The sequence below is a fragment of the Nomascus leucogenys genome, chromosome 4 (genome assembly GCF_006542625.1).
Source record: "Nomascus leucogenys isolate Asia chromosome 4, Asia_NLE_v1, whole genome shotgun sequence".
Classification (NCBI taxonomy): domain Eukaryota; kingdom Metazoa; phylum Chordata; class Mammalia; order Primates; family Hylobatidae; genus Nomascus; species Nomascus leucogenys.
The window spans coordinates 56869803-56895937 of record NC_044384.1 but is presented as its reverse complement, the minus strand read 5'-3'; the positions used below and the strand labels follow the sequence as shown (position 1 = coordinate 56895937).

The following is a 26135-nucleotide window of genomic DNA, read 5'->3' as shown; positions in this document are numbered from 1 at the left end:
TATGTGCTTTCTCACATAACCCTTAACTGTCTACCTGCTTAATGTTTAACTCTCTGCTTGCTTAATGTCTATTTTCCTCATTGTAATGTAAACTCCATGAAGACAGGAGACCTGCTCTCTCTTGTTATACGTTATATGTCTGGAACTTAGCACAATGCTCAGTAAATTTTGATTCTTTGAATAGATGCTAGCGTTTAGCTATTTGAGTCTAGACATCTTAGGAGTCAGGTCCCAAGTTCTGAGCTCTAGTTTTTAATCTGTCACCAATTTTCTGATAAAATCTTTAATCTGTTTATTCCCTAGTTATAACTTACCTTAAAGATGCATTGTAAAAATCAACAGGATTGGTGACAATGTAAATTAGTATAGCCATTTTAGAAAATAATATGAAGATTCCTCAAAAAACTAAAAATGGCCAAGGTGGGCAGATCACAAGGTCAGGAGATCGAGACCATCCTGGCTAACATGGTGAAACCCCGTCTACTGAAAATACAAAAGAATTAACCAGGCGTGGTGGCGGGCGCCTGTAGTCCCAGCTACTCAGGAGGCTCAGGCAGGAGAATGGCATGAACCCGGGAGGCGGAACTTGCAGTGAGGCAAGATCGCACCACTGTGCTCCAGCCTGGGCAACAGCACGAGACTGTGTCTCAAAAAAAAAAAAAAAACTAAAAATGGGACTCTCATAGACCCAGCAGTCCCACTACTGGGTGTATATAAAGGAAAGGAAATCAGTGTGTTAAAGAGATATCTGCACTCACGTTTATTGCAGCACTGTTCAGAATAGCCAAGATACGGAATCAGCCTAAGTGACTATTTACAGATAAAGAAAATGATATATAGATAGATATTAATAAATTAAAATTATTTACTTTATGGTCATAAAAAAGAGACTCAAGTATAAAATACATATACATACACACACAAAAATACTATTTAACCACTAAAAAGAACAAAATTCTGTCATTTGTGCAAACATTGATGAGCTTGGAGAACATCATATTAGGTGAAATAAGCCAGGCACAGAAATATAAGTACCACATGTTCTTATTCATATTTGGAATCTAAAAAAGTTGATCTCATAGAAGTAGAGAGTAGAATAGCAGTTACTAGAGGTGGGGAAGGCTGGGATAGCCAAAGGTAGGTTAATTGATATAAAAATATAGCTAGCCAAGCAAGGTGGCAGGCACCCATAGTCCCAGCTACACAAGAGGCTGAGGCGGGAGGATAGCTTGAGCCTTGGAGTTCTTGGAGTAGTGCTGTATTGGAGTTCTGAGGTATGATGCATATTAAGTTTAGCATCAATATGGTGACCTCTTAGAAGCAGGAGACCACTAAGTTGCTTAAGGAGCAGTGAACTGGCCCACTTCAAAAATGGAGCAGGTCAAAACTTGCATGCTGATCAGTAGTGGTACGGTGCCTATGAATTGCCCCTGCATTCCAGCCTGGGCAACATAGCAACACCTGATCTCTAAGAAAAATAAATAAGGGGGCCGGGCACAGTGGCTTACACCTGTAATCCCAGCACTTTGGGAGGCCGAGGTGGGCAGATCACAAAGTCAGGAGATCGAAACCATCCTGGCTAACACGGTGAAACCCCATCTCTACTAAAGATACAAAACATTAGCCAGGCATGGTGGCGTGTGCCTGTAGTCCCAGCTACTTGGGAGGCTGAGGCAGGAGAATCTCTTGAACCTGGGAGGCGGAAGTTGCAGTGAGCCTAGATCATGCCACTGCACTCCAACCTGGGCAACAGAGCAAGACTCTGTCTCAAGAAAACAAAGAAAAATAAAAAGCTAAATAGAAGGAATAAATTGTAGTTCAATAGCACTATATGGTGACTATAATTAACAACAATATATTATATGTTCTCAGATAGCTAAAAGCACAGATTTTGAATGTTCCCAACACAAAGAAATGACAAATGTTTGAGGTGACAGATATGCTAATTACCCTAATTTGGTCATTACACATTGTGTACATAAATCAGAGTATCACACTGTATAAAGATGTATAATGATGTGTAAATTTTTTTTATTTTTTTGAGACAGAGTTTTGCTCTGTTGCCAGGCTGGAGTGGAAGTGTCACAATCTCAGCTCACTGCGACCTCCAACTCCCTGGTTCAAGAGATTCTCCTGCCTCAGCCTCCCAGGTAGCTGGGATTACAGGCATGCACCACCATGCCCAGCTAATTTTTGTATTTTTAGTAGAGACAGGGTTTCACCATGTTGGCCAGGCTGGTCTCAAACTCCTGACCTCAGGTGATCCACCCACTTCAGCCTCCCAAAGTGCTGAGATTACAGGTGTGAGCCTCCGCACCCAGCCAAAATTAATATTGAAAGCTGTCTTTTGTTGTTGTTTCTTGTCAAATGATAATAGTGGGCATCTGAGTATTTCTTTTAAACTCTAAAATACTTTCTGAGATAATGACTTTTAGCTGTCTAGTAATTTTGAGGTAAATGAGACAGCACCCTCCTCATTATGCAGATGCAAAAGAAAGAAAAAAGTAGTTACAGAGGCAGGGCGTAGTGGCTCACGCCTGTAATCCCAGCACTTTGGGAGGCCAAGGCGAGTGGATCATGAGCTCAGAAGATTGAGACCATCCTAGCTAACATGGTGAAACCCTGTCTCTACTAAAAATACAAAAGATTAGCCTGGCATGGTGGCAGGCGCCTGTAGTCCCAGCTACTCGGGAGGCTGAGGCAGGAGGATGGCGTGAACTCGGGAGGTGGAGCTTGCAGTGAGCAGAGATTGTGCCACTGGACTCCAGCCTAGGCAACAGAGCAAGACACCGTCTCAAAAAAAAAAAAAAAAAGTAGTTACATAGTTGCAGAAAATTTAAATGAGTTGCTCAGAGGCCTAGAGCATGAAACCCAATAAAAATGGAAGTTTGAGTACATGTCATTTTCTTCCAAGCTAGTTAATTATTTCTCATTAAGTTCTACATTTAGTTTGTAATGTGCATGTTTTATTTATAGCTCATGGTGATAAACAAGACAAAGTCAAGCAGAAAGCGTTTGTGGAGCCATATTTTAAAGATGTTGAAAGGTAAGTTGGTTTTTATTTGTACCAGCAATGTGACTGGAAGTACAATAGAGCTGTCTTTTATTTCTCTTTTTTCTTTTTTTTTTTTTTTTAAGACAAGGTCTTGCTCTGTCACCCAGGCTAGAGTGCAGTGGCGTAATCTCAGCTCACTGCACCCTCTGCCTCCTAGGCTCAAGCAATACTCCCACCTCAGCCTCCTGAGTATCTGGGACTACAGGCACATACTACCACACCCGGCTAATTTTTTTATTTTCTTCACCGCGTTGCCAAGGCTAATCTTGAACTCCTGGGCTCAAGCCATCCATCTGCCTCGGCCTCTCAAAGTGCTGGGATTACAGGCTTGAGCCACCACACCTGGCCAATAGAGCTGTCTTTGTCAGAGTATCTCTAAACTGCTAAATTGCTACTTTGGTTAAATTAAAATTATTTACTTTATGGTCATAAAAAAGAGACTCAAGTATAAAAACGACAAATTTTACAAATAAGGAAATTTTTACCACCATCACCTTTTTCTGGCAGTGGTAATATTTATTTTCTCTGCTTTATTTTATGTGTGTGTATGTGTGTGTGTGTGTTTGTATTTTTTTTTGAGACGGAGTTTCACTCTGGCCCCCAGGCTGGAGTATAGTGGCGCAATCTCGGCTCACTGCAACCTCTGTCTCCTGGATTCAAGTTATTCTCCTGCCCCAGTCTCCTGAGTAGCTGAGATTACAGGTGCCCACCACCAGGCCTGGATAATTTGTGTATTTTTATTAGAGATGGGGTTTCACCATGTTGGCCAGGCTGGTCTCAAACTCCTGACCTCAGGTGATCCACCTGCCTCAGCCTCCCAAACTGCTGGGATTACAGACATGAGCCACCACACCCAACCTGTGTGTTTTATTATTTTTTTAAAAAATGTCTTTTCTATCTTTTCAACTTGGGGCATTTATTAAATTGTTTAGATTTTATGTAGTATAAGACTTTAGGTAGGCCAGGCACGGTGGCTCATGCTGTAATCCCAGCACTTTGGGAGGCCCGGGCGGGGGGATCACAAGGTCAGGAAATCGAGACCATCCTGGCTAACATGGTGAAACCCCATCTCTACTAAAAATACAAAAAATTAGCCTGGCGTGGTGGTGGGCTCCTGGAGTCCCTGCTACTCAGGAGGCAGGAGAATGGCGTGAACTCGGGAGGTGGAGCTTGCAGTGTGCCGAGATAGTGCCACTGCACTCCAGCCTGGGCAACAGAGCGTGACTCTGTCTCAAAAAAAAAAAAAAAGACTTTAGGTAGTAAGACTTAGGTTTATTATGCTTCAGAATTATTTTATGAGGATTTTTGAATCTTTAAAAACAAAACCTTTAAGCATGGGTTTTTTTTGGGTTTTTTTTTTGTTTTTTTTTTTTTGAGATGGAGTTTTGCTCTTGTTGCCCAGGCTGGAGTGCAATGGCGTGATTTTGGCTCACTGCAACCTCTGCCTTCTGGGTTCAAGCAATTCTCCTGCATCAGCCTCCCGAGTAGCTGGGATTACAGGCGCCCGCCACCACGCCCGGCTAATTTTTTGTATTTTTAGTAGAGACAGGGTTTCACCTTGTTAGCCAGTATGGTCTCGATCTCCTGACCTCATGATCCACCCACCTCGGCCTCCCAAAGTGCTGGGATTACAGGCGTGAACCACCATGCCTGGCGCTAAGCATCTTGATTTAACCATAATGTGACTTTCTGCCTTTCACAAAGACTGCAAATTCTGTTACTTACAGTCACCTACTATTTGTTCTTAAAGCAAATTGAAGACATAGTAATTCATTCAAAAAAAATTATTTTTTTCTTTAAGTTAAGATGTTGGTAAAATTGAGTTACTCAGTAAAGTTATTCCTTTTATTTTTATTTCTGTTGAGAATTTTAGAAATCTAACAGGCCAAGATTTTTTTTATTCCTGTGAAACTCTTGAGCTGTCATTTTGTTAAATGCTTAATTCTTCTTTTTTAGTTACCAGTTTTCCAAACAAATGGTACTCTAGCATTCCAAATGTGACTAGGTTGTTTTTTATTTAGGTGTCATTATATACTCATCAATTTAAGTATATTTGATGTTATAATCCATTGCAGTCATTATCCTTAGAGATACCCAGATTGTCCCATCTTTGCCTAAAGGAAAAGGAAGCTTCTTTCATAGCTTTCTTGCTTCTGGTATCTGGAATCTGCCATTTTTCCTGGAGCCCTAGTTCCTTTTAGTGAGAAATGGTGTTTAGGCCACAGTCTGGCTGCTAGGGTTGCACTTTAGTCATTGTTTCTCAGCCTTTTAGGTGGACAGAGTTAGGAAAAAGGTTTTTTGTATCACTTTGAATTTTTTTTTTTTTTTTGAGACGGAGTCTCACTCTGTCGCCCAGGCTGGAGCACAGTGGCACAATCTCGGCTCACTGCAAGCTCTGCCTCCCGGGTTCACGCCATTCTCCTGCCTCAGCCTCCTGAGTAGCTGGGACTACAGGCATGCACCACCACGCCCGGCTAATTTTTTGTGTTTTTAGTAGAGACAGGGTTTCACCGTGTTAGCCAGGATGGTCTCGATCTCTTGACCTCATGATCCACCCACCTCGGCCTCCCAAAGTGCTGGGATTACAGGCATGAGCCACCTCACCCGGCCATATCACTTTGATTTTTTAAGGTAAACTATACTTCATACTGATCGCTCTAACTCAAATTCAGGACCACAGGATATTTATGTAAACTCCTCTATCTTACGTCTGTATTTACTTTCCCACCTACTGAAAATCCGACTTCTCAGTGCCACCAACATAATTCCTTAATTTATTTTATTCCACAATACACATAAAGCAGCTTCAGAATAATACCATCAATAATATAATTAATGAAAATAGTTTGAAAACTTTTTGTATGCTCTTTTGTCCTTAAAATATATTCTATTAGAAATGTACAGTCAAATCACTGTGTTTTTTTTAAAAGTCATTTGGGATAATTATTTTTTGCAGTTATGCCACCAACTCAGTACCCAGGTTTATTTTGCTTTTGATTTTTTAGGAATTGGGTTTTTTTCTTTTCATATTTAATTCTTTTAAAAGTATATAAAGTATAATGTATTTTATATATATATTATATATATATATTATTTTTTTTTTTTTTTTTTTTTTTTTTTTTTTTTTTTTTTTTTTTTTTTTTTTTTTTTTTTTTTTTTTTTATTATATATATAATGTATTTTATATATATATAATATATATATAATGTATATGGTAGACACAAAGTATGTACATTGTACCAGACTACAAGTATATTCAGATAAATCTCACTTCTATTCTTGGCCTCTATATCTTACAGCTCCCTATCCCTATAGGTAAACATTTGTTTAAAATTTATGATTTTTCTTCTATCCTAAAAACTAGAAGCAAATACATGTATATAGTCATGCTCTCCATGACTCATATAGAATATACTTTGCTCTACTTTGCTTTTTTAGATGGAGTCTCACTCTGTCACCAGGCTAGGGTGCAGGGGCGCCATCTCGGCTCACTACAACCTCCAACTCCTGGGTTCAAGCGATTCTCCTGCCTCAGCCTCTTGAGTAGCTGGGACTACAGGCACGCACCACCACACCCAGCTAATTTTTGTATTTTTAGTGGAGACAGGGTTTCACCATGTTGGCCAGGATGGTCTCGATCTCTTGACCTTGTGATCCGCCCGCCTTGGCCTCCCAAAGTTCTGGGATTACAGGCATGAGCCACGGTGCCCGGCCTGCTTTTTTTATTTAACTATAGATCCTGGAAATCACTCAAGTTGTATATAGTGATATTCCTCATTTCTTTTTAGCTCCATAGTACTTCATTATGTGACTCTAACGTAGTTTATACCCTAGCAATGGACACTTGGGTTGTTGACAGTTATGCCTAGTAGACACAGTGCTGCAGTGAATAACCTTTCACATTCCCTTATCATATTTTTGCCTGTAGATCATGGAGATAGATTCCTAGAAGTAGGACTGCAGAGTAACAACTGTCATTTTCCAGGTGGCTCATGCCTGTAATCCCAGCACTTTGGAAGGCTTTGGCGGAAGAATCGCTTGAGCCCAGGAGTTTGAGACCAGCCTGGGCAACACAGTGAGACCTCGTCTCTACAAAAAATTAAAAAGTAGCTAGGTGTGATGGTGTGTGCCTATAGTCCCAGCTACTCAGGAAGCTTAGGTGAGAAGATCACTTGAGCCCAGGAAGTCAAGGCTGCAGTAAGCTATGATCACACCACTGCACTCCAGCCTGGGCAACAGTGAGACCCTGTCTCAAAAAAAAAAAAAAAAAAAAAAAAAAACTGTCATTTTAAATGTTTCATATTAAAGGTTCACTAGTTTTTTAGAAAATATGTATGAGTAGTTTTATTTATTCTGAAGCAATTAGATAGCTGGAGAATAAGAGGTGAATGGAAGTGTGGGGATGGAGGCATGGAGATGCTAAAATTCTCAGTTACATTGTTGCTTTTCCCACTGAGAATACTAACACTGCAAACCTGGGAAGATGGATTGTGTAGCATCAGGGACAAGAAGCTTGTTTAAGTGATGCTTTGAGGTCTACTACAGATGCCATTCTACTAGGAGATTCCCTACATCATGATAAGACACTACAGAAGTGGAGTAGTTAATATTCAGAGGAAAGGATATGGCCAAAATGTGATCTGCATAATCTTAGGATTCCATAAACTCTTTGAAAGAAAATATAGTTGTGGCAATATTTTTTGTGTGTACTTTCTTGGTTTCCCTTTTCTAATTCACAGATCACACCAGAGTTAAGGGTTCTTGAGTTGAAACAAAAAAGGACTTAGAAATAGAGTGACTAAAACTTTTCTTTTTGAGGGAACATGCTTGCCAACTAGAGGGGCATATGTGTGATCTTTTTATTACACTTCCATTTAAGGTATACATTCTATTTCACAGTGCTTTATTGCACTTTGCAGATACTGTGTTTTTTACAAATTGAAGGTATGTGGCAACCCTGTTTGAACAAATCTGTCAGTGGCATTTTTCCAACAACATGTGCTTACTTAATGTGTCTGTATCACATTTTAGTAATTCTCACAATATTTCAAACTTTTTCATTATTGTATCTGTTAACGGTGTTCTGTGATCTGTGATCTTTGATGCTATTTTTTTTTTTCGAGACAGAGTCTCGCTCTGTCGCCCAGGCTGGAGTGCAGTGGCGCCATCTCGTCTCACTGCAAGCTCTGCCTCCCGGGTTCATGCCATTCTCCTGCCTCAGCCTCCTGTGTAGCTGGGACTACAGGTGCCCGCCACCACGCCTAGCTAATTTTTTTGTATTTTTTTAGTAGAGATGGGGTTTCAACATGTTGGCCAGGATGGTCTCGATCTCCCGACATCATGATCTGCCTGCCTAGGCCTCCCAAAGTGCTGAGATTACAGGCATGAGCCACCACGCCCGGCCTGATGCTATTATTATAATTGTTTTGGGTCATCATGAACGATGCCCATATAAGACAGCAAACTCAATCAATGAATGTTGTGTGTGTTCTGGCTGCTCCACCAACCGACCATTTTCCCATCTCTCCTTCTCTTCTCGGGCCTCCCTATTCCCTGAGACACAGCAACATTGAAATTAGGCCAGTTAAGAACCCCGCAATGGAAGCAGGCATGGTGGCTCATGCCTGTAATTCCAGAACTTTGGGAGGCCGTGATGAGCAAATCGAGACCAGCCTGGGCAACATGGAAAAACCCCATCTCTACAAAAAATACAAAAAAAAAATAGCTGAGCATGGTGGCACACGCCTGTAGTTCCAACTATTATACTGGGGGAGGCTGAGGTAGGAGGATCGCTTGAGCCTAGGAGGTCGAGACTATAGTGAGCTGTGATCGCACCACTGCACTCCAGCCTGGGAGACAAAGTGAGATGCTGTCTCAAAAAAAAAAAAAAACAACTATGATGCCCTCTAAATATACAAGTGAAAGGAAGAGTTGCACATCTCTTACTTTTAAATCAAATGCTAGAAATGATTAAGCTTAATGAGGAAGATATTTCAAAAGCCAAGATAGGTAAAAAGCTAGGCCTTTTACGCCAGTCGGCCAAGTTGCAAATGCAAAAGAAAGTTCTTGAAGAAAATCACAAGTGCTACTCCAGTGAACACATCAATGGTAAGAAAGTGAAACAGACTTACTGCTGACATGGAGGAAATTTCAGTGGTCTAGATTGAAGATCAAACCAGCCACCGCATTCCTTTAAGCCAGTGCCTAACCCAGAGCAAGCCTCTAACTCTATTTAGTTTGAGGAAGCTGCAGAAGAAAAGTCTGAAACTAGCAGAGGTTGGTTCATGAGGTTTAAGGAAAGAAGCCATGTCCATAATATAAAAGTGCAAAGCAAACAGCAAGTACTGATAGAGAAGCTGTAGCAGCAAATCATCTAGAATATCTGGCTGAGATCAGTGATGATGGTGGCTGAACTAAACAACAGATTTTCAGTGTAGATGAAACAGCCTTCTATTGGAAGAAGATGCCATCTATGACTTTGATAACTAGAGAGGAGAAACCAGTGCCTGGCTTCAGAGCTTCAAAGGACAGGTTGACTCTTGTTTGGGTTAATGCAGCTGGTGACTTCAAGTTGAAGCCAGTGCTCATTTACCATGCTGAAAATCCTAGGACCCTGAAGAATTATGCTACATCTACCGTGCCTGTGCTTTAGAAATAGAACAACAAAGCCTGGATGACAGCACATCTGTTTACAGCATGGCTTACTAAATATTTTAAACCTATTGATCAGAAAAAAAAAAGACATCCTTTCAAAATATTGTAATCATCCAACGGTTGTTTTTTCTTTTTTTCCCACCATACAAATAGAGCTGATTCACTGAGACAGTGATACTATAGTAGAGAAAGAGTGTAATAATTGCAGAGTTAGTCAAGTGGGAGGACTGGAGTTGTTATTATTTAAATCACCTTCCCCTAAAATGTGGAAGCTATGGTTTTTTAAGGATAGTTTGGCAGAGAGGGAGCTGGGAACGGAGAATGGAGATTGGTTGGGTTGGGGATGAAATTATAGGGGGTCAAAGGTGTCTTTTTGCACTGAGTCAGTTTTTGGGTGGGATCACAAGATCAACTGAACCAGTTTTTTGGTATGGGTTACCAGCGCAGGTGAGCCCACCTGGTCCGTCAGAATGTAGGGTCTGAAAAATACCTCACACCCTAAGGTTTTATAATAGTAATATCATTTGTATGTAGGAGCAATTGAGGTTAGAAATCCCATGACCTCTGTCTGCATGACTCCATTCCTGAGCCGTAATTTTAACCTCTTGACTGATTTGCTGGTTTTGCATTAGATGGTTTAAGTCTCTGAGAAAGAAGGAGGAGTTAGTTTTGGGAAGGAGCTGATAATCATCTTTGTTTTAAAATAAACCTTGTGGCTAATTTGTTAGTTTTACAAAGGTGGTTTCAGTCCCTGAGCAAGGACAGGGCTGATTTCCAGAAGGGGCTGTTATCATCTTTGTTTTAAAGTTAAACTAAATTTTTCTCATAGTTAACTTGGCCTATGCCCAAAAATAAATAAACACAGCTTAAAGGTTAAAAGCAAGATAAAGTCAGCTAGGTCAGATTTTTTCCGCTGTCATAATTTTTGCAAAGGTGACTTGAATACTACTGTTCATTGACGAAGCACATTGTCACCCAAGAGCTCTGATGGAGATGTACAGGGAGATGAATTTTTTATTTATGTATCTATTTTGAGACAGAGTCTCACTCTGTCACCCAGGCTGGAGTGCAGTGGTGCGATCTTGGCTCATTGCAACCTCCGCCTCCCGAGTTCAAGTGATTCTCATGCCTCAGCCTCCCAAGTAGCTGGGATTACAGGCATGTGCCACCACGCCTGGCTAATTTTTTTTTTTTTTTGTATTTTTAGTAGAGACGGTGTTTCACCATGTTGGCCAGGCTGGATGAATATTGTTTTCATGCCTGCTAACACAGTATCATTCTGCAGACTGGATCAAGTAGTAGTTTGACTTTCAAGTTCTCTTATTTAAGAAATACAGTTTGTAAGGCTACCCCTGTGATGGGCAAAGTAAACTGAAAACCTTCTGGAAAGGATTCACCATTCCAGATGACATTGAAAACATTCATGAGGCCAGGACTTCAAGACCAACCTGGGCAACATAGTAAGACCTCATCTCTACTAAAAAGCAAAAATTAGCTGGGCCTTGTGGCTTGCACCTGTAGTCCTAGCTAACTCAGGAAGCTGAGGCAGGGGGATTACTTGAGCCCAGGAGTTCAGGCTCCATTAAGCTATGTTCATGCCACTTCACTCCAGCCTGGGCAACAAAGCAAGAACCTGTCTTAAAACAAACTAAATAATAATGAATAAAATAAAATTTTGTGCTTCTTGATTGCTTTTTCTTCCCAACATACTCCATAGCATATTAATCCATACCTAGTGGCTTTGACCCTCCTAGGTTTCCGTGATTCACAGTAGGATCTTACTCATTTAAAGATAACCACAAATGATAATTATGCCTAATATTTTGAAGAACTCATGGTAGGTGGAGCAGCATAAGGTAATTTTTCTTTTTTCTGTTTTTGTTTGTTTGTTTGTTTTGTTTTGTTTTGAGACAGGATCTCACTTTGTTACCCAGGCTGAAGTGCAATGGCACAATCATTATTCACTGCAGCCTCAGACTCCTGGGCTCAGGCAGTCCTCTCACCTCAGCCTCCTGAGTACCTGGGACTATAGGTGTGTGCCGCCACACCCAGCTAATTTTTTATTTTTATTTTTTGTAGAGACAGGGGTTTTGATATGTTGCCCAGGCTGGTCTCAAACCCCTGGTGTTGGTCTCAAGCAACCCTTTTGCCCCAGTCTCCCTAAGTGCTGGGATTATAGGCATGAGCCTCTACACCTGGCCAGTAATGTTTCTCATAAATAGGATGGCAAATGGCATACAAACAGATGAATCTGTTCTCTGCGCAGAAGAAGTTAGTCCTGAAATCTGGGTTCTTAGTACTGGAAAACAGTTGTTGTTTTTTTTTTTTAATGTTATACAATGCCAATTTATGAGTTTCATAATACAGTGTTCATTTTTAAATAGGTTATTATATTTTACCTCCTAATTATTATTTTCAGCCAGTGAAAGGCAGAAATAAGTAATAGTAATTGCCTTTCAGTATAATCCCACTTGTATATTTTTGCTTTTATTGTCTGTTATTTTGAGGTCTTATTCATAAAATCTTTTCCCAGACCATTGTCCTGAGACATTTCCCGCATATTTTTTTTCTAGTAGTTTCATAGTTTTGGGTCTTACATTTAGGTCTTTGACTCATTTTGAGTTGATTTTTATATTGAGTGAGAAATAGGGGCCTATTTTCATTCTTCTGCAAGTGGATATCCAGTTTTACCAGCACCATTTATTAAATAGACTATCCTTTCCCCAATGAAGGTGCATGGTGGCTCCTATGTAAAAAAATCAGTTGCCTATAGAGGCATTCATTAATTTCTGGTACTCTGCTCCATTGCTCTATGTGTCTGTTTTCATGCCAGTACCATGCTGTTTTGGTAACTGTAGCTTTGTATATTTTGAAGTCTGATAGTATGCTGCCGCCAGCTTGGTTTTTTTTTTTTTTTTTTGCTTTTTTTCTTTTTTTGAGACAGAGTCTCACCCAGGCTAGAGTGCAGTGGCGTAGTCTCAGCTCGCTGCAACCGTTGCCTCCCGGGTTCAAGTGGTTCTTGTGCCTCAGCCTCCTGAGTAGCTGGGATTACAGGCCTGTGCCACCACACCCAACTAATTTTTGTATTTTTAATACAGACATGGTTTTGTCACGTTGGCCAGGCTGGTCTCGAACTCCTGACCTCAAGTAAGCCACTGCGCCCATCCAGCTTTGTTCTTTTTTGCTCAGGATTGCTTTGGCTATTGGTATGTCTTTACTGGTTTCAGCCTAATTTTAGGATTTTTTTTAATATTTCTGTGAAAGCCTGGGCACAGTGGCTCACGCCTGTAATCCTAGCACTTTGGGAGGCTGAGGTGGGCAGATCACCTGAGGTTAGGAGTTCAAGACTAGCCTGACCAACATGGTGAAACCCCGTCTCTACTAAAAATAAAAAATTAGCCTGGCGTGGTGGTACAGGCCCGTAATCCCAGCTACTCAGAAGGCTGAGGCACAAGAATCACTTGAACCCAGGAAGTGGAGGTTGCAGTGAGCCAAGATCATGTCATTGCGCTCGAGCCTGGCCAACAGAGCAAGACTCTGTCTCTAAATAAATAAATATTTCTGTGAAGAACATTATTGGTATTTTGACGGGGATTACACTGAATTTGCAGATCACTTTGGATAGTAAATAGTTTTAATTTTTTAGTTAGAAAAAATACCCATAAAAATACTTGGTGTATAGTAAGCACTTAATAAGTATTTGATGAAGCAATATTTTTCTAACGTACTGAATAAGCATTTCAAATAAAAATGAATGAATGTTTTTGGGATTATTTCTCCTCTGAACTCTAAGCTTTGTTAATTTAATTCATTTTTCCCCCAGAGAGACTAGCTTGCAAAATTTTCCTCATATTGAGGTGGTTCGGAAAAAAGAGGAGAGAAGAAAACTGCTTGGGCACACATGTAAGGAATGTGAAATTGTAAGTACTAATGTAGATACTAATTTTTTTTAAGTACGGCTTTATAGATAATAAATGCATGATTTTAAAATCACATATACAAACCATATTGGTTATAGAAACCTCTTATTTGAGCCAGCATAACAGAAGGAGTAAAGAGTATTCTGGGTCGGGTGCGGTGGCTCATGCCTCTAATCTCAGCATTTTGGGAGGCCAAGGAGGGCAGATCACTTGAGGCCAGAAGATCGAGATCAGCCTGGCCAACATGGCGAAACCCCGTCTCTACTGAAAATACAAAAATAAGCAGGGTGTGGTGGTGCACACCTGTAATTCCAGCTACTCAGGAGGCTGAGGCAGGAGAGTCGCTTGAACCCGGGAGGTGGAGGTTTCAGTGAGCCAAGATCATGCCATTGCGCTCCAGCCTGGGCAACAAGAGCGAAACTTCATCTCAAAAAAAAAAAATGCCAGGTGCAGTGGCTCACACCTATAATCCCAGCACTTTGGGAGGCCAAGGCGGGCGGATCACAAGGTCAGGAGATCTAGACCATCCTGGCTAACACGGTGAAACCCCATCTCTACTAAAAACACATAAAAAAAAAGCCAGGCATGGTGGCGGGCACCTGTAGTCCCAGCTACTCGGGAGGCTGAGGCAGGAGAATGGCGTGAACCCAGGAGGCAGAGCTTGCAGTGAGCCGAGATTGCGCCACTGCACTCCAGCCTGGGCGAGAGAGTGAGACTCCGTCTCAAAAAAAAAAAAAAAAAATTATTTTTACCAACATTCTCAGGAAATTAGGTATACTCATAATTTTTGAAAAATAATTGGTACCAATATAAGTTCTATTTTTTTTTTTTTTTTGATACGGAGTCTTGCCCTGTTGCCCAGGCTGGAATGTAGTGGCGTGATCTTGGCTCACTGCAACCTCCGCCTCCCGGGTTCAAGCAATTTTCCTGCCTCAGGTTCCCGGGTAGCTGGGATTACAGGCACCTACCACCATGCATGACTAATTTTTGTATTTTTATTAGAGACGGGGTTTCACTATTTGGCCAGGCTGGTCTGGAACTCCTGACCTCAATTGATCCACCCGCCTTGGCCTCCCAAAGTTCTAGGATTACAGACGTGAACCACCACGCTGGCCAAGTTCTTTTTTTTTTTCTTTTTTTTTTTTTTTTGAGATGGAGTTTTGCTCTTGTTGCCTAGGCTGGAGCACAATGGCGCAATCTCAGCTCACCACAACCTCCATTTCCCAGGTTCAGATGATTCTCCTGCCTCTGCCTCTGCCTCCCAAGTAGCTGGGATTACAGGCATGCACCACCATGCCCGGCTAATTTTGTTATTTTTAGTAGAGACGGTTTCACCATGTTGGTCAGACTGGCCTCAAACTCCCGACTTCAGGTGATCTGCCCACCTTGGCCTCCCAAAGTACTGGGATTACTGTTGTGAGCCACCGCACCAAACATTTTTCTTCCTAAACAAGATATAATGAATAAACACTTAAACACTTATATTTTTCCTTTTATACATTGGCTGTCTTGGATGTTGAAGTAGATGGTACAGACATCCCTTTGTATCTGTGGGAAACTGGCTTCAGGACCTACTGTGGATACCAAAATCACAGATGCTCAAGTCCCTGATATAAAATGGCATAGTATTTGCCTGTAACCTATGTACATGCTTTCATATGCTTTAAATTACCTCTAATTATTTATAATCCCTATTACAATGTAAATGCTTTGTAAATAGTTGTTATACTGTATTGTATAGGGAATGACAAGAAAAATAGTCTGTACATGTTCAATACAGATGAAGGTTTTTTTCCTGAATATTTTTGATCCACAGCTGGTTGAATCCATGAATGTAGAACCCAAGGATATGAAGGGCCAACTGTACTGATTGTCCTTTTACTAAATAGTCCCAGGCAGGTTCTGTTTTGACCTGGAACATGCTGTTTTTATTTCTTCCCTCGTTGTCCATTAGCTCTGAGATGCCTGCCCCCAGCAATTTACTTCCACTTTTAAATTTCGTTTTTAACATATGGGCTAGAAAATTTAATAACCAAACACATTAAAATTATATGTGAAAGTATGACTAGATTGTAATGCAGGTAAGCATTGGGTAAAAATATGCTCTTATGTACTAACAATGGGAATATAAATTGGGATCACTATTTTGAAAAGCAGTTTGGCAATACAAGCAAAAGCCTATAATGTGAGTTCGTGAGTTTTCATTACACAAGTTGCATATATCATGATTTCTTAAAGAATATGGTCCACATTGAGTAAATCCCTGGTTTTTAGTTATAACCATAATTCTGTGATCTAGAGTTAATCCTACTAGTTAGAAAAAAGCTCTTTTGCTAGAAACACTGTTAAGTTGCATTCATTCTCAATAATCATTTCCCGTGCTTTCTGTTATCCAATCTCTGAAAACCATTATTGTATACATTTTCATTTTTCTAATTAATTTACATAGGAAGGTAAATATGTTCCGTTACTCCGTCATGACCAGAAGTAGAAGTGCCAGTCCCATGTACTTAAATACTAACCATATGCTTACAGTTCTTAAATTTATCCCATTGCCTATTCTGCAAGTGGAGTGTGCAATACTCATGTGGATCTGTGATAGTGATCTCAAATTTCACACATCCAAAAACAAACATACAATATCTGCCCTCAATTCCCAGACCTCACTGCTGAGTCTTCTGTATGTCCTGAGATCTTACAGTTATTCACTACTTTTTTCTTTCACATCTCAATAACTTTTGTACCAACAAACCCCATTGATTCTTCCTTCAAAATATATCCCATATCCATCCACTTACTATCACCACCACTAATGCCCTGGACCAAGGCAACATTTTATAATTTTTTTATTTTTTTTTTTTTTAGATGGAGTCTCACTCTGTTGCCCAGGCTGGAGCACAGTGGTGCGATTTCGGCTCACTGCAAGCTCCGCCTCATGGGTTCATGCCATTCTCCCGCCTCAACCTCCCGAGTAGCTGGGACTGCAGGCACCCGCCACCACGCCTGGCTAATTTTTTTGTATTTTCAGTAGAGACAGGGTTTCACTGTGTTAGCCAGGATGGTCTCAATCTCCTGACCTCGTGATCCACCCACCTCGGCCTCCCAAAGTGCTGAGATTACAGGTGTGAGCCACTGCGCCCGGCCAACATTTTATAATTGTAATAGCTTCTAAGTGCTCTCCTGGTCATTTTCTTTTTTTTTTTTACTCTAAAACTTTTATTTTGGCTGGGCACAGTGGCTCACACCTCTAATTCCAGCACTTTGGGAGACCGAGGCAGGTGGATCACCTGAGGTCAGGAGTTCGAGACCAGCCTGGCCAACATGGTAAAACCCCGTCTCTACTAATAATACAAGTATTAGCTGAGCGTGGTTGTTCATGCCTGTAATCCCAGCTACTCGGGAGGCTGAGGCAGGAGAATCACTTGAACCCAGGAGGCAGAGGTTGCAGTGAGCCAAGATCGCTCCATTGCACTCCAGCCTGGGCGACAAGAGCAAAACTCCATCTCAATAAATAAATAAATAAATAAATAAATAAATAAATAAAAACTTTATTTTTTAGAGCAGTTATAGGTTCACAGCAAAGTTGTACAGAAAGTACATACAGTTCCCATGTACCTCTGTCCCCATTCTCTTACTTTTCATTCTTGTCTCTTAACAATGTATTTTCAGCTCAGCAATGAATGGCCTTTTTTTTAATAATCTTTTTATTTTTTTTATTTATTTTTTTTTTTTTTGAGACGGAGTCTCGCTCTGTCGCCCAGGCTGGAGTGTGGTGGCGCAATCTCGGCTCACTGCAAGCTCCGCCTCCCGGGTTCACGCCATTCTCCTGCCTCAGCCTCTCCGAGTAGCTGGGACTACAGGCGCCCGCCACCACGCCCGGCTAATTTTTTGTATTTTTAGTAGAGACGGGGTTTCACCGTGGTCTCGATCTCCTGACCTCGTGATTTGCCCGCCTCGGCCTCCCAAAGTGCTGGGATTACAAGCGTGAGCCACCGTGCCTGGCCTTTAATAATCTTTTTAGAATAAAAGTTAAATCATGTCATTCCCAGAATCCTTCAATGTCCTCCCATCCCACTAAGAAAAAGAATCTAAAGTCCTTATCAAGGACAATAAACTCTGGCTCTGCACTTCCTCTCTGATTTCTGTTCGACCACTCACCCATTTGCTTGCCATGTTACAATTGCACTGACCGACTACTGTTTCTCAAGTACATTTTAATTCAGTGGCAGTGTTTTTTCCAATAAGCCCTGATTTTCTAAGGTCATCTCATCTCATCCCAAAGCCCAGACTAAGGTAACAAAGGCTTATACTTAGGGCAGTGAGAATGATGAAAAAGATACCTGAATGAAGTTGTTTCACAGCTTCTTTAAAGCCTTTAATCTACTTAAAATAGAAATGTATTAAAAGCTTTTACTTCAAACTTAAATTCTAGTTTTAAGTCTATCACTTTGAATTACCACTTTCATTTTCAGTTTCTCAAGTGTAAAGTGAAGGAATTGGCTGGATTAAATATGTGATTCTGGGTGGCTCATGCCTGTAATCCCAGCACTTTGGGAGGCTGAGACAGGTGGATCACTTGAGGTCAGGAGTTCGAGACCAGCCTGGCCAACATATAGTAAAACCCCGTGTCTACTAAAAATACAAAATTAGCTGGGTGTGGTGGCGCATGCCTATAGTCCCAGCTACTTGGGAAGCTGAGGCAAGAGAATCACTTGAACACAGGAGTGGGAGGTTGCAGTGAGCCAAGATCGTGCCACTGCACCCCAGCCTGGGTGACAGAGCAAGACTCTGTCTCTCAAAAAAAAAGTGATTCTGTCGTCTATGTTCTATTAAACCTTAAACTACTGCTTTGTTTTCATTAAGTCTAGGCCTTAAAAACCTGTACAATTTTTACGTATAATTTATCCTTGTGTGCATGAAGTTCAAGTTCTTTGTTTTCACAGTTGCCAAAAAATAGTAGGCTTTTGATCCTAACTGAAATTTTTTTTTTTTTTTTTTTTTTGAGATGGAGTCTCGCTCTGTTGCCCAGGCTGGAGTGCAGTGGCGTGATCATGGCTCACTGCAAGCTCCGCCTCCCGGGTTCATGCCATTCTCCTGTCTCAGGCTCCGGAGTAGCTGGGACTACAGGCGCCCGCCACAGCGCCCAGCTAATTTTTTGTATTTTTTTAGTAGAGACGGGGTTTCACCGTGGTCTTGATCTCCTGACCTCGTGATCCGCCCACCTCGGCCTCCCAAAGTGCTAGGATTACAGGCGTGAGCCACCACACCCGGCCGATCCTAACTGAAATCTTAAAGGGAGAAGTCATGGAGACTACAACATTCAGATCTAAATTATTTTTTAAAGCCGTAGAGATAGGAAAATTACTTTGAAACACACGTTATATTCAAATAATAATTAAGAAACATGTAGACCTCTGAATTTTTTTTACTGGCCTAATAAGGATAAAGACTTTGTACCAGTGTATAAATCAGCTGTATCACTAAACACACTGTCAAGTTCAGCTGGCTTTTTTTTTTTAATTGCAAGACTTTATTGATAAAGGAAGCACTTTATTGGTTTACATTGTGATACAAGCTCCTTTTCTCATCAGTGAAGCAGACACTTCACAGACCAACATCAGCAGTGATTACTGTTAGTAATGAATACTGTCTGTAAGATTTAATCACTAATAGTATCATCAATGAGGATTAAGTTTCCTTAGAATGCTGAATATCTTAGTAAATGGCTTTTTTAGCTTCTAGTTTATAATCAATAAGCATAACACTCCATTTATTATTCTTCACTGAAAAAACTTACCAGTTTTTATTATTAGTATTATGCAGATATGCCAGCAGAAGAAAGAGAAAAGAAGTTGGCTTCCTGCTCAAGACACCGATTCCGCTACATTCCACCCAACACGCCAGAGAATTTTTGGGAAGTTGGTTTTCCTTCCACTCAGACTTGTATGGAAAGAGGTGAGAGTATAGATTGTAACATTTTATAATTAATTTTTTTAAATACTTCGTCAGGCACAGTGGCTCACACCTATAATCCCAACACTTTGAGAGGCCATGGTGGGTGGATCACCTGAGGTCATGAGTTCAAGACCAGCCTGGCTAACATGGTGAAGCCCCATCTCTACTAAAAATACAAAAAATTAGCCAGGTGTGGTGGCACATGCCTGCAGTCCCAGCTACTCAGGAGGCTGAGGCAAGTGAATCACTTGAACCCAGGAGACGGAGGTTGCAATGAGCCAAGATTGTGCCATTGCACTCCAGCCTGGGCGACAGAGCAAGACTCTGTCTCAAAAATAAAATAAAATAAAATAAATTAAAATAAAATAATAAAATAAAATACTGTATATGCCCAAATGTGAACATGCACCTTTTTTTCTGTGATTCTCTTTACCTTTTGCTGCAGGTTGGGTGTTAGTTTTGTGATATAAAAACATTCCAAAAGATAAAAGGACTCTTCAGTAATTTAGTTGGAATTAGAGATTGGTAATATCACTTTAATGTGATTGTGCTTATATTAATTCTGGTTTACCAAATTTCAAAAAGCAATTTCTCTTTTATTCTATCATCAAAATGACTTTTTTTTATAGGGCCTCACTCTGTCACCCAGGCTGGAGTGTAGTGGCACGCATAATCATGGCTCACTGATGCCTCCGACTTATGGGCTCAAACTATCATTCTACCTCAGCCTTCCAAGTAGCTAGGACTACAGCCTTGTGCCGCCACACCCAGCACTTTTTTTTTTTTTTTCCCCTAGAGAAGGGTCTCACTGTGTTGCTCAGGCTGGTCTTGAACTCCTGGCCTCAAGTGGTCCTCCTGCCTTGACCTCCCAAAATGCTGGGATTACAGCCATGAGCTACTGCACCCAGCCAGAATGACTTTAAATAAAATAAATAACCTAACAAAAACTACTAGCAAAGTTATATTTAAAAAGAGAGAATCTTTTTAAATCTACTACTATGAATTTTGGATTTTAAAACCTCACTTACCCAGAATGCTGGATGTTTATAAGTTGTATCTGAATAAAAAAGATGTTTATTTGTTAGGTTGTTGACATGCAACTAGCTTGTTTAGATATGACACTTACATTTAATATAATTTGAGAATATATTCAGCTTTTAGGCTGTTAATAAAAAGTCATGAGTAGTAATTTTTATTCTATGTTACCAGCAGCATAATGCTAAAAAGTATAGATCCACACTTTTCTGGTTTTATATTTTCTACCAAAGTTAAGTTAGTGGGGTATGTGATCTGAAGTCTTCATGTCATAGTCTTTGGGGTAGTATACTCCCATTTCTGTGCTCAAGCTAGGACTATCAATCTGGACATTAACCACTATTCCAGGCATATAGTAATTCATAGTCACTAAGGTCTAAACTTTATTGTAATCATTGGTTTAAATGAAATGAAATGCTCAAGTCCTTAGCCTTAAAAGAGCTATTTAATTAAGCAGGGTCCATTTCACAGACTCTTTGTTGTGAAAATATCATTCCAGAGGAGCTCATAAGAGCATTTAATAGCTAGTTTTTATGAAGGGGCCTTTTTTTTTTTTTTTTTTTTTTTTGAGATGGAGTCTCACTGTGAGGCCCAGGCTGGAGTGCAATGGCACAATCTCAGCTCACTGCAACCTCCATCTCCCAGGTTCAAGCGATTTTCCTGCCCCAGCCTCTTGAATAGCTGGGACTACAGGCACATGCCACCATACCCGGCTATTTTTTTTTTTTTTTTTTAAAGTAGAGACGGGGTTTCACCATACTGGCCAGGCTGGTCTCGAACTCCTGACCTCAAGTGATCCACCCGCCTCAGCCTCCCAAAGTGCTGGGATTACAGGCTCGAGCCACCACACCCAGCCTGAAGGGGCCTCTTTAACTGAAGATTTTATTCTCTATGTTATTGTATTCTTAGACTTTTTTTGTATGTGGCACATATAGTTCAAAACTCATTTGTTATTAAATGAATGTTGGTACAGACATTCAAACATTCTTTTAATAAGACAGTATACTCTTAGTTTTATGAAGAATTTTAATTCAAAATCATCCTAAAACATAAGAGCTAAATATTCACATTACATGTGTACAGTTTATTATATACCAAGTATACTTGAATGAAGCTGTTCAGAAAAAAGCCATAAGAGAGGAAGAATATTAGCTAAGCAGGGACTTATTTGACCTCTTTATTATTTTTTTGCTATTTTCTCCATGGTCCAAAGACCGCCCAGTTACAGACGAAGTCTTACCTTGTGGTTTAAAATACTGAGTTTTAGCTGGTCCAGAGGCAATTAGTTGTCTCAGTTGATCATTCAGTTACAGATTGAACTGCTTCTTTTACTCTTTCCCTTCATTCTCACTACTGTACCTGACTCGTCTTAAAAAAAAATACTGAGTTTTATGAAAACGAGATATGTTTTCTGGTAGTGATTGAAAAGTATAGTAGTGTTTAAAATATTTATGATTTGACTTTTTAACTAATTAGTAGCCTTCAGGCTTCATGCCTGTATTTGTCAGTTACAGATAAACGTCTAAAATTTTTACCCACAAGAAGATAAAATAGCATTAAATAAATGTCAAATGATAAAATTATACCACCTAGAATTTCAGTTCAGCCTTGCCATCTTATAGAAACTATTCTCAGCTGGGCACAGTGTCTTACACCTGTAATCCCAGCACTTTGGGAGGCCAAGATGGGAGGATCTATTGAGCCCAGGAGTTCGAGACCAGCCTGGGCAACAGAGTGAGACCCTGGCTCTAGATGAAATAAATAATAAAATTAGCCAGGTATGGTGGTACATGCCTGTGGTCCCAGCGGTAACTAAGGAGGCTGAGATGGGAGGATTGCTTGATCCCTAGAGATGGAGGTTGCAGTGAGCCGTTACCGCACCACTGCACTCCAGCCTGGGCAACAGAGCAAGACCCTGTTTCAAAAAAACAATTAATTTAATTTAATTTAATTTTGAAAAGAAACTGTTCTCAATGAAGAGTTGTGATGATTTAGCTGCACAACAAGGAGGGAGAGACCTTCTTCACTTTTGGAGACGCTCCAGATGTTTAACTGTAAGATAGTTTTTCCAAAAGATGCAGTCTCTGACAGCTTTCACTATATTTCTGCTTTCCCCATTAATAAGCCAGATTGAGTCAACTTTGATGTGATATCTCACTGCCTGGTCGCCAGATAGAATCAGTCTGGATAGAGCCTGTGACTGCACCCCTATGCGTATGGCAGAGCAAATACTTCCCCTGAAGATTACATGCTTAGAGACACCTTAGGAGATCTAATAGTCTGAAGGGTATAGAGGGATTGTCATCTATTGAAATAGCTACTGTAAAAAGTATTTTTTTGATAAGTACCTGAAATTTATAATAGTAGAGTTCATGTTTAGCACTTTGTCCCCCTTTGCAACTACCTATGGGAGGCAGAATAGGAAAGTGTTGAAGAGTTCTGGTTCTGGAATAAGAAAGAGCTTGGGCCAGGTCCCAGCTCCTCTACTTTCTAGCTTTGTGAACTTGAACAAGTAATTTAACTTCCTTGGGTCTCTATTACCTCATCTGTCAAACAGGTATAGTAGAAACTATTTCAAAGGAATGTGAGTTATATGAGATGATGTATGTAACCATTTGGTAAATGTTTGCTGCTATCATTATTATAAATGAGGAAACTGATGCTAAATAGTGAGATCAATCATCAGCATCACACAGCTAATAATCAGAAGAATCATGTAAACTTACAAAGCATCAAATAAATGTTTACTAGATATAAACTGAAAGAAATGCATGTTGCACATACAGTCTTCTAAGTTTATGATTTGTTTTTAAGGTTATATTAAAGAAGATCTTGATCCTTGTCCTCGTCCAAAAAGACGTCAGCCTTACAACGCAATATTTTCTCCAAAAGGCAAGGAGCAGAAGACATAGAAGTTGAAACAGAAACAGAAGGAGGGAGGACAGTTTTCCTTCTTAGTTATTTAAAGTTGATACTAAACATTGATTTTTTTTGATCTTCTGTAAATGGATTTATAAATCAGTTTTCTATTGAAAATGTTTGTGATATTTTGCTTTTGCACCTTTAAAACAAGAAGGCGCTTTCATTTTGCACTCTAACTTAAGAGTTTTTATTTACTTTATGTAGTGATACCTAATACAATTTTGAAAATACAATAGTTGTAGTCTGTGATTTGTTGCCTTTCAGTTCTTTTCTTTTTACTTCATCTTTCCTTGGTATTGACACTGAGCAGTGACTTCATGTTAATCATTACAGATTTTTCTTCATCAGTTGCTTTTCTCTAGGTCATACCAGTGTCTAGCATTTAAGTCTTTTCTTTTTTAACAAAAAAGAAAGACTATATTTTAATAGTTTTTTAAACTCTCCAGCTTTTGTTGAATTGGAATCAGGTACTACATTGTCATAAATTCCTTTCAAGGTGACCACAAATACCGACTTTTTTTCCTTTCTCATATATTGTAAACATTATTCTCTGATCCGGTCCTAATTTTCCAGCTCTTCACATGTTTTCTTTTCATCATACTTTTTTTCTTTTTTTTTTTTTTTCCAAGAAGGAGTCTCACTCTGTCGCCAGGCTGGAGTGCAATGGCACAATCTCACTCACTGCAACCTCCGCCTCCTGGGTTCAAGCAATTCTCCTTCTTCAGCCTCCCAAGTAGCTGGCACTATAGGCGTGCGCCACCATGCCCAGCTAATTCTTGTATTTTTAGTAGAGACAGGGTTTCACTGTGTTGGCCAGGATGGTCTCAAATCTCTTGACCTCATGATCCACCTGCCTCGGCCTCCCAAAATGCTGAGATTGCAGGCATGAGCTGCCATGCCCAGCCCATACTTTTTTTTTTTTCTGGTGCAGTTTTGAGGTTAAATATGTTGAGTTCTCTGCCCATTTGTTCAAATTCTATTGTATTATTTCTGTGGATTGACAAATGTTATGAACAATTTGGTTTCAAAATAGATTTTTCTATTTAGCAACTTTCTATTCCTCTAGGACCTAGTATATGAGTCATTAAGATGGCTGACCAATCTGCCATTTTTTCTAGTGACATTTTGTTTATCAGTGTCTCTTTTGTGTATTTCTTTGATCTATATCTTGACAGTATTACATAAGCAGGAATAAAAGAGACATTGAATGGAATGTCTTGCTCAAATATAAATAACCTTATAAATACAATCTTTACTTCTCAGAGTCCTAAAATCTTCTTGCTTAGTCTGGTCTTCCTTGTTGATCAAGGTTCTCATGAATAAATGGCATTAGTTTGTGTTCTCACAGATAGGATAGGAAAAGGAATTACACATATTGATTATGTACTATATGTCAGACCACTTACGTACCTTGTTTGGCTCTATGATTCTGAATTTTTTGTCACCCTATCATCACTTCTGTTCAGCCCTTTTCTTCCCTTCCCAAGTTGTTTATTCTGTTTGATTTTTGTTCTCTGCTGGTAGTCAGATAATCTCCCCAAAATAATAGTTATCATTGATTGGTCACTTACTGTGTGTCAAGAACTGTTTTATACTCTTCACATAGATGATTCTCTTTCGATCCTCAAATAACCCTGTGAACTTATCACTTAATAAATATTGTTAAGCTGCAAAGAAAAAAAATGGATCCAAAAAACAGCAGATTAAACAATAAATTACTGGCTTTATTTTTCTCACCTTAAAAAGTCTAGAGGTCAGCAGTCCATTGCCACTAGTGCAGCTCCATAATGGCCTCAGGGACCCAGATTTCTCCTGGTTTTCTGCTCTTCCATACTTTGTATTGGTGTTCATCCTGGTATCTGTAAAGCAGTCTATGCCACCTCTAGCATCATGTCCATGTTCTGCACAAAACGAAGAAAAAAAGCACATGCCATTTGTTTTTGTCCCCTATAAAAAAAAGTTTCCAGAAAGCCCTACCTCATAACTTTCCTGACTTCTCAGAGGTCAGAATTATCCATCTCATTGCTACCTCTATTAACTAGTAGGGATGAAATTAGAACCTATGATTGCCTAATTCCAGAATCTACTAATTCATCTTCACTATAGTATAGTCCTAAAGGCCAGGAGTTTGAGAGACACCTGGATTTGAACAAGGCACCACAGGATATGTGGTTGGAGTTATATACTTCCAATGGATTTTGCTTTTTAAGAGGCAGCCTAAGCAGAAAGAGAGGTAGGGTTTGTCCACTTGATGGTAGCTTCACAGCTATCCATCCCATTTATAGCAGTTTTCATTTACTCTTCAGTTACCCTGTGAAGTTGAGTGAGCTGAGGTCTCTCTCCCATTTTATCTGCTGTGGACCAACTTCTACCTTTAAATGGAGTAAGGAAATAGACACATTTTAAAAACATTTCAGTGGCGGGACACGGTGGCTTATGCCTGTAATCCTAGCACTTTGAGAGGCCAGGGTGGCTGGATCACTTGAGGTCAAAACCTTGAGACCAGCCTGGACAACATGACGAAACCCCGTCTCTACTAAAAATGCAAAAATTAGGCGTGGTGCATGCCTGTAATCCCAGCTACTCAGGAGGCT

At 40.1% G+C, this 26135-nt stretch overlaps 1 protein-coding gene across 3 annotated transcripts in view; it reads left to right on the top strand.

The window, feature by feature from the left end:
- Nucleotides 1-23776, top strand: part of RBBP8 (RB binding protein 8, endonuclease) — a 96241-nt gene extending 72465 nt beyond the window's left edge. For 2 of the 3 annotated variants that reach the window (XM_030810021.1, XM_030810022.1), the window contains exons 16-19: nucleotides 2977-3046; nucleotides 13533-13629; nucleotides 19443-19584; nucleotides 23434-23776. In XM_030810021.1, the coding sequence (XP_030665881.1) occupies nucleotides 2977-3046; nucleotides 13533-13629; nucleotides 19443-19584; nucleotides 23434-23531 (407 nt within the window). In that variant the 3' untranslated portion in view covers nucleotides 23532-23776. 3 annotated transcript variants of the gene reach the window in all.
- The last annotated feature ends 2359 nt before the right edge of the window (nucleotides 23777-26135 follow it).